The 14,446-nt window shown below is 37.9% G+C and overlaps 1 protein-coding gene across 8 annotated transcripts in view; it reads right to left on the bottom strand.

Annotated features, from left to right (window-relative positions):
* Nucleotides 1–14,446, bottom strand: part of LOC124711801 (diacylglycerol kinase theta) — a 712,647-nt gene that overhangs the window by 241,596 nt on the left and 456,605 nt on the right. For 5 of the 8 annotated variants that reach the window (XM_047242035.1, XM_047242051.1, XM_047242027.1 and 2 more), the window contains exon 6: nucleotides 11,625–11,732. The exons of the other annotated variants lie outside the window; for them this stretch is intronic. In XM_047242035.1, the coding sequence (XP_047097991.1) occupies nucleotides 11,625–11,732 (108 nt within the window). The remainder of the gene's footprint in view (nucleotides 1–11,624; nucleotides 11,733–14,446) is intronic. 8 annotated transcript variants of the gene reach the window in all.

Raw genomic sequence — 14,446 nt, forward strand, 5'->3', positions numbered from 1 at the left:
AATGCTGAGACAGTTCCTTTGAAAAGACACATTTGATTTCTTTGCCCACCCTCACACATTTTGGAGGCTCTTCATGGACTGAGCTCGACATAGCACTGACCTTCATGGTTACATAAGAGAGCACAGTGGGGCACCTACGTACACTATTTCTCTGCAACCTTCATCACTTATTACTGGTACATTGTTCTACATATGTTTTGGGACTGGATTAATTTAAGTCATTTTTCCTGGAACTTGGATCTTTTACAAATGTTAGTGTAGTTAGCATACCAACTAGTATAAGGAATGTACCTTGATACATGTAGTCCTATTCCGTCCTGGAATATATTAACCAACTTTTGCATTGGGGCTTAAAATTTAGTCATTTTCCTCACTATTTTCACTTTATTTCACAACCTTCAAAAGAGCCTAGTCAAATTCTACATGAATTTTATTGTCCTTGGATTGATGTTCATGATTCTATCTCTTCTATAAGACTTGTCCCATCATCCTCTTTACTCACCTATTGTTAATCTTTCAGTGTTAACATCAACTGCTGGGGAGATTGATCCTAAACTGAATTAATAACAAAATTATGTAACACATTCAAGTCGAACTAGCTGCTTTCTGAACAGAACAGAAAGAAATTTAATTGAAACAGATTTTTAGAAGGCTTGAAAATGTCCATAGTATTAGTTGATTTTACGGCAGCTTACAATTCCTCTTGGAGGGAAGGACTCCTTCTGAAATTCCTAACAGTATTCCCCTGTAGAATTATAACACAGCTATTAAACAGCATCCTGTGTGATAGATATTTCCAATTTATTCTATGTGAAGAAACCAGTGAACGAAGAACTCTGAAAAATGAACTCCCAGAGGATTCTGTACTTGCACCAATTTTTTCAACCTTCTGCAGAAGTTCCTCATACTGATGGCAGGAAATTCAGTTAGAAAGGTGCCATAGCCACTGCTGTCCATGGATAGTCGTAGATGAAACTGAAAGTAATTTGTCATATGATTTCTCAGATTTCTCTCGGTCTTGTGGTAGCACGATCTTGGGTGATAACTCAAACCCAGCCCAAATAAAATAGAATGATAGTGTTTCTGCCTCAATAAGAGACAGGCCAATATTTAACTGGAAATGTATTTTAACTGAGATGCTATATAATACAGCTCTAGTCCAAAGCGTTCTGAGTCTCTCGCTTGCCAGGCATTTGACCTATCGACCACACTTGACCTATACTTCAGCCAAAATCCCTACCAGGAATAATATCCTCCAAAAAATGTGTGGTATTTCAAGGGGCTTCACAGTTACAATGCTCCATTGCTATACATTGGGATTAGCATTAGAACAGCAGAATATTATGTTCCTGTATGACTAAACTGCAATCATACCAGCAGGCTGAACACCCAACTCTATACAACGATGTGTATGATCACCAACAGTCAAACCTATATTTTCCACCTGATCTCAGAAGGCAGGAAGCTTTGCTGCTTGAGTTTAATACAATGTTTGACAACGCCGAGCCCCCGTTCACGATTGTCTCCCACGTGTTATATCTGACAGGCTATAATCCAAACAACCAACAATAACAGTGATGAAGGATTTGATATATGCCATAAATTGGAGCCGCTATTGGCCAAGCATGCACCACCAGGAATACAAAATTACCTAAACACCTGCATTAATCAAACAGGCTTTGATTTCCCTCAACATATGGATGGCATTTAATAGAATCTGCACAAACTATGGAATACGCAATGACTTTCTTTTGAAATCGCGCAAAAGGGCGTGCCCATTTTGCAGCTGAGGTGAGGCATCCCAAGACCATTCAACACAATATGTAAGAGTAAGCAAGGAGTGTGAGAATAGTAATGAGAGTGATTTTTTTTATCTAGCACAACAATATTGTCCCCTTCAAAGTTGTTCCTTTAGGCAGGGCAGCAAAACACTTGCAGAGCTGTCATTCCCAGTGCTGGTAGCAGTGCTGAAATGCTTCAACTAGTGGAGCCTTTAATATGTCAGTCACATTCTGCTGAATGTTCTCGAGAGTTCCAAAATGATGTTCTTTTTAAGACACTTTTCAATTTCAGGAAAAGAAAAAACTCACAAAGACTCAGATCAGGTGAATAGAAGGATCTGGAACAACAGGAATGCCTTTTGATTTCAATGTCACATGAGACATTGTCATGTCTGCAATGTCTGGTTCATCAGTTCACCATCACAAATTTTAAGTCTAAAAGATTTTTGTGCTGCAACACATGTTAAATATAGTTACCAACTTTTTAGGAAAGCTGATCCAGTTGCTGTACAGACTTTTGTAAACCTTATCAAGGAACAAGAGTGGCAAGATGTTTATAGTGCTGATACAGTAGACGATAAATATAATGCGTTCCTCAAGACTTTTCTCGTGCTCTTTGAAAGTTGCTTTCCGTTAGAACGTTCAAAACAGGGTACTAGCACAAACAGGCAGCCTGGGTGGCTGACTAAAGGGATAAGAATATCTTGTAGAACAAAGTGGCAATTATATCAAAACGTTAGAAACAGTCAAAATCTAAATGCAGCAGCCCATTACAAACAGTATTGTAAGGTGCTTAAAAAAGTTATTAGGAAGGCAAAAAGTATGTGGTATGCAGATAGAATAGCTAAGTCTCAGGATAAAATTAAAACCATATGGTCAGTCGTAAAGGAAGTGACTGGTCTGCAGAGACAGGTCGAGAATATAGAATCAGTGCGTAGTGGGGATGTCCGTGTTACTGATAAGTCGCATATATGTACAGTACTTAATAATCACTTTCTGAATATAGCAGGTGAACTAAATAGAAACCTAGTCCCAACAGGGAATCATATAGCGCTCTTAGAAAAAAGTGTTCCGAGACTGTTACCTGAAATGCTCCTCCATGATACTGATAAGAGGGAGATTGAGTTAATAATTAAATCACTAAAGACCAAGAACTCTCATGGATATGACGGGGTATCTAGCAGAATACTGAAGTATTGTTCCACGTATGTTAGCTCAGTACTTAGCCATATCTGTAACTTTTCCTTTAGGAGTGGTCGGTTTCCTGACCGATTAAAGTACTCGGTAGTGAAGCCACTTTATAAAAAGGGAGACAGGGATAATGTTGACAATTATAGACCTATTTCTATGCCATCGGTGTTTGCTAAAGTTATATATACAAGGTTACTGCAGCATTTAAATTCACATAATTTGCTGTCAAATGTACAGTTTGGTTTTAGAAATGGCTTAACAACTGAAAATGCTATAGTCTCTTTTCTCTGTGAGGTTTTGGACGGATTAAATAAAAGGTTGCGAACGTTAGGTGTTTTCTTCGTTTTAACGAAGGCTTTTGACTGTGTTGACCACAAAATATTACTGCAGAAGTTGGAACATTATGGAGTAAGGGGAGTAGCTTACAATTGGTTCGCCTCCTACTTTAAGAACAGAAAGCAGAAGGTAATCCTCCGCAATATTGAGAGTGGTAATGATGTTCAGTCCCAATGGGGCACTGTTAAATGGGGCGTTCCCCAAGGGTCGGTGCTGGGGCCACTGCTGTTTCTTATTTATGTAAATGATATGCCTTCTAGTATTACAGCTGATTCAAAAATATTTCTGTTTGCTGATGACACCACCTTGGTAGTGAAGGATCTTGTTTGTAATATTGAAACATTATCAAATAATGTAGTTCATGATATAAGTTCATGGCTTGTGGAAAATAATTTGATGCTAAATCACAGTAAGACTCAGTTTTTACAGTTTCTAACCCACAATTCAACAAGAACTGACATTTTAATCAGACAGAATGGGCATGTTATAAGCGAGACGGAACAGTTCAAGTTCCTAGGCGTACAGATAGATAGTAAGCTGTTGTGGAAAGCCCATGTTCAGGATCTTGTTCAGAAACTAAATGCCGCTTTATTTACCATTAGAACAGTATCTGAAATAAGTGACATTTCAACACGAAAAGTAGTATACTTTGCATATTTTCATACGCTTATGTCATATGGTATTATTTTTTGGGGTAATTCTTCTGATTCAAAAAGGGTATTTTTGGCTCAAAAATGGGCTGTTTGAGCTATGTATGGTGTAAGTTCGAAAACCTCTTTTCGACCCCTATTCAATAGTCCGGGAATTTTGACATTGCCCTCACAGTATGTATTTTCTTTAATGTCATTTGTTGTTAGCAATATTAGCTTATTCCCAAGAGTTAGCAGCTTTCACTCAGTTAATACTAGGCAGAAATCAAATCTGCATGTGGAATGCACTTCCTTGACTCTTGTGCAGAAAGGAGTGCAGTATTCTGCTGCATCCATTTTCAATAAGCTACCACAAGAACTCAAAAATCTTAGCAGTAGCCCAAACACTTTTAAGTCTAAACTGAAGAGTTTCCTCATGGCTCACTCCTTCTATTCTGTTGAGGAGCTCCTGGAAGAGCTAAAAAATTAACCAAATTCCAGTGTTACATTCTTGATTTTCTTTATTTAAACTAACGACTTGTTGCCTAAATATGTTTCTTATATTTCATTTTATCTGTTTCTACAATCGTGTTATAATTTCATGTATTGACTCGTTCCATGACCATAGAGACTTCTCCTAAATGTGGTCCCACGGAACAATAAATAAATAAATAAATAAATATTCCTGAGCTTTTCAAGAACACATTTGTAAAATACTTGGTTGACAGTTTGTTCTAGAAGAACAAATTCTTTATGCATGGTACCACTGCTGTCACAAAACCAAAGCAGCATTGTTTTGATTTTTGATTTGGTTCTTTGAGAATTTTTGGTCAAGAAGATGTCTCAATGTGCCACTCCTCATTTTGCTGCTTTGTCTCAGGAGCATACTCAAAAATCCAGGATTCATCACCTGAGAGACATGACTGAACCATTCGTGGTCACTGGTAATCCTCTCAAGAAGACAAAACACACATTTCCTCGACTGTCCTTCTGCTCAGTTGTGGAGTTTTTCAGCACCATTTTGGCACAAACTTTTTGCATGTGCAAAAATTTGGTCAAAATTTGATATATGGTGAAAGTGTTTAAGTTTAACAGATCACCCATAATTCTTATCGTTAAACATCAGTCTGCTCTAACAAGAGCACACACATGTTTGGTGTTTTCATCGGTTTTTTAAGTTGAAGGTTTCCCTGAGCGAGGTTCATCTTCAATGTGTTCTCGGCCCTCCAAAAATGATTTGTGCCAGTGAAACACTTGTGCTCTTTGTAGGGAATGTTCCTGTAGGCCTGTTTCAATTTTTCAAAGGTCACACTTGTGGAGTCCCGGAACTTAACACAAAACTTGATGGCATAAAATTGCTCTAAATTCCACTGTTACATTTTTGTAACAGACAACAAAATCCAATGAAGGCTATATGGAACTGAAACTTGGTATGAGCATCTGTAAGGGACGAACACATCGATCTGCACAAGTAGAAGAACACAGCATTGCCATATTGATCACAGTGTTGTCAGTCTCATCACTTTGTCACGCACCTTGTACTATAGCACCGTGTCCCACCAATGCAAAGGGTTTCCTGATGCTGTTCCCAGATGTGTTGATTGAACATAGAAATTAACTTTAATATTATAAGTATTTCTTACTAAACTATATAACAAGTAAGGCGTTTCCAAGCTATTCTTATCTTTTTTCATCAGTATCACTGTTTTGGTCTGTAACCAGATGTGTCTGTAACCAGATGTATAACAGTACCGTGTATTCCACTATACACTAATTAAATGAATAATTCTGATAGCACCTACTTCATTACACACAAGTTGACATGTTTCACAGCAACCAACTTACTCCAAACATTTTATTTTAAATGGCAATATGACAATCCCTATGGGGTAAATTGACACAGATTCTCAAAATGTCCAGTTACAGAACATGGACCCTTTGGTTCATCCTTATAGCATCAGTACTTTGGAATTCCACTGATTGGGTCACTCTGCACAGAAAGTGCCTGGTTCCTGATACAAAAACAACCAGCAGTCCGGGGTTTGAGTGGGATGGATTCAAAAAATTGAAATAAAAAAACTGATACAGATTGCATTAGTACTGGAATAAAGATTTCTAGACTTGATTATGGATTTTATAGTAGACACTGCAGAAAAAAATGGTTCCATGTGCAAATGAGTGCATCATAATAACATACATGAAATGTCTGTGGTAATGAAAGAGGAGGCACATACCAAAAGCTGAGGTATGGAAGCACAGCATTATATACACACACCTAGAGAGAATGGGTGGATATTTTCCAAGCACTAATCTATACCAGATGTATATTTTTTCTTGTGTATGAAATATAAACTTGTTGCAACTGTGTTTACCCTAAAACGTTAATTTCAAAGCACTGCTGATTAATACTGTACTCTACATTTGTTTCAATTAACAATTTCATCTGCTCTATCTGTACATTCTGATTGAGGTTTTCCATAGTGTCCTTGACTTAAGTAATTGCCAGTATGGTTTGTTTAAGGTATACACCAAGATGGTTCCTTCAGTGAAGTCATGGCCAACCACCTGTCCTACCCTCTTAAAGCATAATTCTATATGCAGAGTGTATGCACATTTTTGAGATATTTATTTTCACTGTATTGTGATGACAAATCCTATATCGTTGTTAGATGATCCCAGGATGCATAAATCAACAAATAAATAAAATAAATAGCTTTTAAGGTTGAGTAACAAAATCCGCTGAACTTTGGGTGAAGTTCAATTTTAATATGCACCATCAAGAAATGGGTGTATCTACCTTCAGGTTTCAGTAGAATTGTCTTGTCACCTTATTAGTTTTTTCTCCCTCCATATGACCACATTACAGGGATTTATTGGATACAGGCTATTTAACTGAGAAATGAGGTAGGGTGAAATGATGTCAGTGAACAGTTGTCCTCCAAGTCAATCAAAACATTTGATAATGACAAATGTAATTGAAACCAGTCAGTTTTAAACAGGGCATGTAAGTATACAATCATTACAGCTGAAATAAATAAGTAGATGGAAAAATACGATGTATTTATGGATAATATGAGAATGCACAACATTTTAAAATTTCATGTTGTCCACCTCTTGAATAAAAAAGACATTTTTAATTTTAGTGACTATTACAATACCCTTCATTCTACACCCTGGCAATTTTGATTCAGCTTCCAAAGTGTACACTTTTATGTGCAATTATAATTTGGAATACGCATAAGAGGATACAAGGAACAATTACTGAGCTTAGATTGATTCAAAACAAAAAGATGAATTCAACAGAACATGTTACATATAACTTGTTTTATTTGCTTTAAGATGCACCAGATAGTACAATCCATGAGGAAGAAACAATTCGTTAATGGCAGTCATTTGAAATGTAACACATCAGACATTACTTGTGCTGATGTGCATACGATAAACTTGTTTGAGAATGGGTTTAAATGACCCAATGTCCTGTATTTGAAACAAATGTATTATGAGTTCAACAGTGTAAGTCAACTGGAAGAAGTATCAGTAATAAGTTGTAATTATTCTAGTGATATCAATTTCAAAACAAAGTTTTGAAATGTACTTCATTCAATAGCACAGCATAAAGTTCAGTCTTATTATAACACTAAAAGAGATCAAAAATACGTTATTAACAAGTTTATGCCAACTCTGAAAATTAAAAGGACAGCTTAATAAACAAGACTCTAGAGAAGAATAATGAGGTCCTATCTTGACATTGTAATGTGGTTCAGACCAGGATATCTTTACAAATTTCGGGCTTGCAGCCGGTCGTCGTTCAATACTTCGCACGATATTTCAACTGGACACCTGCCAGTCATCTTCAGGTGAGCCATCGCAGACTGACGGAAACTTCCTCCGTTCCACAATATATAGCGTACAGTAACTATTCTGCGCATGCGTCGAAAACTTGATGGATGAACCACACTGCCTGCCGGCAGCGCCCTCGCTGGTGGAATAGCGGAACTCAGCCACGATCTGTGTTGCTGTTCGCCACGGCCGTCGACGCACTCTGTCGTCTTTGATTTGAGCAAATCGTGGAGATGATGGGATTCCGTGCACTGTCCAGCTGGTAGCCGCTGTCACAGTTTAACAGATTTTCTGCCACTCGTATTTCTAGGGATTCTTTAATGATGGAGTCCCAGAAAGACATTGCTGTGGACAAAATCATTGTTTCCTCATACTACATTGAATGTCCAGTAGAAATACAATGTCCAGCAATAGCGGACTTGCTTGGCTGCAAAAGGCGGGTGTAATGTTGATGTTCAGTGCAACGTTCTTTCACGGTGCGTGTGGTTTGACCTATGTAAGCCATACCACATTGGCAAGGTATCTTGTAAATTCAGGACTTTCGTAGCAACAGATTGTCCTTAACTGATCCCACAAGGTCCGCAATCTTCGATGGTGGACGGAAAACCACTTTTACCTGAAATTTTCGGAGGATTCTTGCTATTTTAAACGAAGTGTTGCCACGAAAGGAACAAAAGCTAAAGATTGTTCCGGCATGTTGCTATCACCCATCGCAAACCATGAGTTTGCTTAAAACACTTGTTCATAGAGTTCATACTGTCTCAGATCTAGATAGCTTACCTCAAGAACTCGCCCATCTAAAGACAGTATTCAGCGAAAATGGGTATTCCATCCGGCAGATTAACAGGGCAGTAACAGTTAAAACTAAGAAGCAGGAAGTGAATAAAGAGGACAACATGCCGGAAGAATCTTTAGCTTTTCTTCCTTTCATTGGCAACACTTCATTTAAAATAGCAAGAACCTCCGAAAATTTCAGGTAAAAGTTAAAAGTGGTTTTCTGCCCACCATCGAAGATTGCGGACCTTGTGGGATCAGTTAAGGACAATCTGTTACTACGAAAGGCCGGAATTTACAAGATACCATGCCAATGTGGTATGGCTTACATAGGTTAAACCACACACACCGTGAAAGAACGCTGCACTGAACATCAACATTACACCCGCCTTTTGCAGCCAAGCAAGTCCGCTATTGCTGAACATTGTATTTCTACTGGACATTCAATGGCGTATGAGAAAACAATGATTTTGTCCACAGCAACGACTTTCTGGGACTCCATTGTTAAAGAATCCGTAGAAATACGAGTGGCAGAAAATCTGTTAAACCGTGACAGCGGCTACCAGCTGGACAGTGCATGGAATCCCATCATCTCCACGATTTGCTCAAATCGAAGACGATAGAGTGCGTCGACGGCCGTGGCAAACAGCAACGCAGAGGGTGACTGAGTTCCGCTATTCCACCAGCGAGGGCACTGCCGGCGGGCAGTGTGGTTCATCTATCAAGTTTTCGACGCATGCGCAGAATAGTTACAGAAAGCTATATATTGTGGAATGGAGGACGTTTTCGCCAGTCTGCGACAGCTCACCTGAAGATGACTGGCAGGTGCCCAGTTGAAATATCGTGTGAAGTATTGAACGATGACCGGCTGCAAGCCCGAAATTTGTTTGAACAGTCAATCGGCGGGAAAATTTTAAAATTTACAACAGGATATCTTTAATGCAAACAACTGTCTTTATTTGGTTACAACCAAATAAAAAACTTGCCTGAGTGGTGCTGGTCTCACTTTATTAAATAGTCATTAACCCTCTTCACATGAGCGCAAAAGTATATAAACAGACACACACACACACACACACACACACACACACACACACACACACAGAAAGAGAGAGAGAGAAAGAGAGAGAGAGAAAGAGGGAAAGTTCATAGGCACAATCTCATTCTTCACCATGTGGTACAATAAAGCTTTTGGCAATGTTGCTACTGGTGTGCACACAAGGAACAAATTACTCAGTCACCACAAGCTCCACCAATAGCAATCACCTTCTATCACAAGCGTCATTCTACTCTTTGAGCATTTATTTGTCTTTAGTGCCAATGTCAGACTGCCCACAATTTATTTATCTGTCTGCATTTCTTCTATGTACTTTTAACAACAACATTACGTTAAAACTTTCTTCTCAATCCTCATAGTTTATTATCATTGCAGTTAACTAAATTTACTACACATTAAACCCAGCATAGTTCCCTGCCAGTGAGTCCCTCATGTTTTAAGTTACAAATGGCATGTCCTAGAGGAGCACCCAAAGTTCACCTGCCTCTTTGCATATACATTGGAGGTTCACTGGCTATATTTAATGTGGCATGTGACAAGAAACATCAAACTTTTCTCTTGACAGTACTTTTTCACAAATTGAAATTTTTCAACTCAAAACGTTTCAATTTGGAAAAATAAACTCACATCCACATCTATAGTTCATAACTACTAAAGTAACTAATCATAACAAATCTCTTCAGTCATTCAACACGTTTTGAATAATAGTACTCATTCTTCTGTCAATAAATTTTATATATTGCATCAGTCAATATGCTGATTTAGTACAGTCGCTCAGGGTTATATCACCATACCCATTACCTATTTAATAGCATGCCACATCATGCTGTGGCAATAATTATTATACATACGTATTTGCACACTGTAATTCATACATGACCTGTTCATTCCACAGCCAACATTATCCACATTAGTAAAGATATACCGTGTGAAATATTTTACAAATGATTAGCTATATGGTGACTTGTTTCCTTTAAACCTTATTTCTAAGACCTTCCAATGTCTATTCAGTATGGTGACTAAAATTGCCTAATTACTTTCATGACACACAGCACACAGTGTTATCATTCTTGTTCAGTTATCCTTGCTGCCTCTATAGATCATCATACACTGTCAGTGACAGTTTCTTTTAGTATGGAAGCAACAAGACAAAGACATCTAGTGAACAACAATATTGTTAAGTGTTATGCAGTTTTTCAAGCTGCTATTTAGGACAAATATTTCACAGAGCATAAAACCTTATATATTACTGATACAGAATATTATTAACAAAAGACCTCAAACACTAACTGAAGGGTCTGACTAAGAGCTAACACATTGGAGAAAATTTTCTACTTCACAATATGTTTTACCAATTTAAAATGTTTTTGGAGCATTTCTGTTTGTCTGCAGTTACTGACAGCTGAGTTATTGTCATATGATACCTCAACACATTCTGTTTCAAACCAAATTTGCAAGTCTATTTTTCACTATGTTAATTATCTATGTGTTAAAGGACTTCAGATTACACAAAGAAGAAAAAAGAATTTGATGTAAAGGATGTAATTTAAGAAACCTCAGATCAGGTCAGAATTATTGGCAGCATATAAAATTAATACTAAGCAGCCACTACTTTATCCTCTGAAATACATATAGAGGTCGTATTAACATTTTCTTGTGAAGTATAACTGAAGATGGAACGAACATGAAGCACCATCATGATGAGAATGATGCAGGAAGGAATTAAGATACTCAGTTAGTGTTCAATCTAAACTTATTGAGGAGTCATCAGTAAGAAACTTAAATTTTGCCAGCAATAACTTTTCTTTCTTAAACGAAAAGAAATGAATCTTAGTGCTGAGCAAAATTACAAGCCCACTCATTTATTTCTTTCTATATGCACAAGCTTTCTGTGTTTAGTATAACAGCATCTATCATGCAGCAGTCACAGCAGTAATTTTTGGTTGAACTTAAAAACACAGAATTGTGACTTATCACAATATATGCAACAAGACAGGCTGTGAGGGATTTATGTACCTCTCATATAAGGAGGTGATGTGTGGCAACTGCCCTTGCAGCTGCGAGGCAAAACAAGTGATAGTCCCTTCATGACAGCTGAAACTCGGCTTCCACTATCATCATAGCCTGAAAATTGCAAAACTTGGCAAACATTATCAAGAAACCTAGACCTACAACTTGTGATGAAAAACAAACAATGTGAGACTCACAACACAGATGATGTCACAACTCATGCATGAAATTAATAGGTGGAAGAGGACAAAAATAAACAGAAGCTATTTAAAAAGGTCAAGATGAATTATTCAGAGGTATTTTAGAAATGAGTTAAAGTGGCGCAGATTATATATTATAATCTAAATTTTAGTTGCCACAGCAAGTAGTGGAACCCACGTGGAAACTATTATAATGATAATTGCAATTATGCACTTATACCAGTAAGACCTGTCATTAACATGCACTGAAGGAGAATGAAGCAGAGATACTAGATTATACAGGGTGTCCCAGAAATGTTGCAATAAACTTCAAGGTGCTGTATAAGGTGCCTTGACAAAGAAATTGAGGATAGGAACCCATGTCCAGAAATGTTGTCCAATAATAAAACAGAACATTGAAGTTATAGGTGCTGGCACCTCCTACTAGGTCAGGCATTCGGCAGCAAATATAACTTTGGACACTGACAGACCATAGGTGGAATGTCTTGGTAATGTTGTTTGTTATTCAGCGATGGTGACTGTTTGCCATGATTGCCAGGGGAGAAGATGGTGCAAGCTGCTGTGTAAACAGGTCTTGTCTCCTATGAATGAAATGCTCTGTTGCCTTGATGGATGGTGGTTTCAGACATAGGTTGCTGCCTTCAGTTTATTTTTCTCCTGTATAGTAAAAAAATGGAGATTTTAGAGGGCTCCAAGAAAAAAAAAAAAAAATTGCGAGTGGAAACCCGTGTCTGAAACTGGCATCCACCGAACCAACAGACTGAGTAAGTGACTTTGGTTTATTTCACATTATCTGTTTCTGTTTTGTCATTCTTGTTTTTCTTGTAACTTCAACATAACTGGAGTACATGAAAGACTGTATTTGATAAAACTTTCTGGACGCTGTACATTTATCCTTCATAAATTCTGTATGTTCTGCTCAGGCAAGGCCTTTCTGCACAAGAGCCAGCTCCATATTCTCCACTGGTGACCATGGCAATCAGTCACAATCACTGAATAACAAACAACATTACGAGCCTACAGTCTGTCAGCATAAAAAGTCACATTTGCTGCCAAAGAGTTGGCTTCTGGTGCCTATAACTTCAATGCTCTGGCGACATTGTTGGACGAATTTCCGGACACTTGTTCCTATCCTCCGTTTGTTTCTCAAGACACCCTATACAAACACTCAAGGTTTGTTGCAACATTTCTGAGAAACCCTGTATAACGTGTGGAAAAACATTTTTGTAAGACACAGCTATTCCTATGATAGGCCAGTCCTTCATGAAGCATTGTAAGCTAATGAGGTAGTGAGGAAGTTACTTTGCTTTACTTCACAGTATCTGTTTCTGTTTTGTCATTCTTGTTTTTCTTGTAACTGCAACCACACCTTCAGTACATGAGAGACTGTATTTGATAAAACTTTCCAGCCACTGTTAATCTATCCAACATAATTTCTATGTGTTCTGCTTAGCCAAGAAATTGTAAGAGAATGTTGTACATTATAACAAAAAAATGTGTGACTTTGAGGATCATGTAATGTCATGCTATGTAGTGTTTCAGGATATTTGTAAACATCCCAACACACCATTGGAAAGCCGTTGACAAGAGATGCTCTTGAATAAACTGAATAAGAAATAATGTAGTGGGAAAGGGAAACTGTGTGTATTCCTTTCTTGTATGAAGTGAAGGTGGAGCAGGGGTGGAGCCGGCAAGAAGGGGACCAGCAAAAATGGTCATCCAGGAGTCATTTGTGCCATGGTGCAGCAAGTGCCTGAATCCAAGAGCAATGGAGTACACGACACACCAACAAGGGCGTAATGAAAAATTGAACAGTAATAGTTGTTTATCTGGTTTGCTCTCTCAGGTCCTAAAGTACACGTGTACAGATGTTTTTGAATGTACTCAAGAGAGTGGTATTACCATAGCAATTGTTTGTTGCATTGTTAAAAGAAATAGCGAAAATATTAGGCAAAATATACCCGTTTGTGAGAAGTGTGGCTATTTATTTAGTAGCACAGTAGAGACAACTTGCGGAAGCATTCCAGGAATCTTCACCACAGTTGGATTAATAAGGAGTTGGCACGGAAGGATCTGGACCACTAAACAACTACTCTGAGAAGAGAAGATAAAGGTAATATTGCTTTCATCTGGCAGTGTATTAGGGTCAGCAAGATATTGCCCAGTTATATTGGCCAGGGATGCAACTTCCCACTAGTGCCGATATAAGACCCACCACAAACCCTACAAAATATACATCAGCAGGAGAAGAGGGAAAAATACATCCCATGTGGCAATGCTGGAAAACATGAACAGAGAATGTACCAGATAGTAAGTGCATAAAATTGATCTGAGTCAGAATTACGACTCCAAAGAATAGAAGGCAGAGAAGTTGCTCCTGGCAACCAGCAATCAACAACAGTGGCCTATAACACATGAAACAAGAGATCAAAAACAATTCAGAGCTTCTTTTGAACGAATTGTCTGAGAAAGATTAGTAAACACATAATGAATGAAAACTATAATTTACTCTCGGATATCTGAAACAAAAAAAGAAAGGAGAAGACAGTGCACCCATATTACAAACAGTGAGTGGACGGAATTAGTTCAAAACTTAACAAAAGTGTTTCGACGGGATGACACATATGG

This window comes from Schistocerca piceifrons, chromosome 1, assembly GCF_021461385.2.
Source record: "Schistocerca piceifrons isolate TAMUIC-IGC-003096 chromosome 1, iqSchPice1.1, whole genome shotgun sequence".
Lineage (NCBI taxonomy): Eukaryota > Metazoa > Arthropoda > Insecta > Orthoptera > Acrididae > Schistocerca > Schistocerca piceifrons.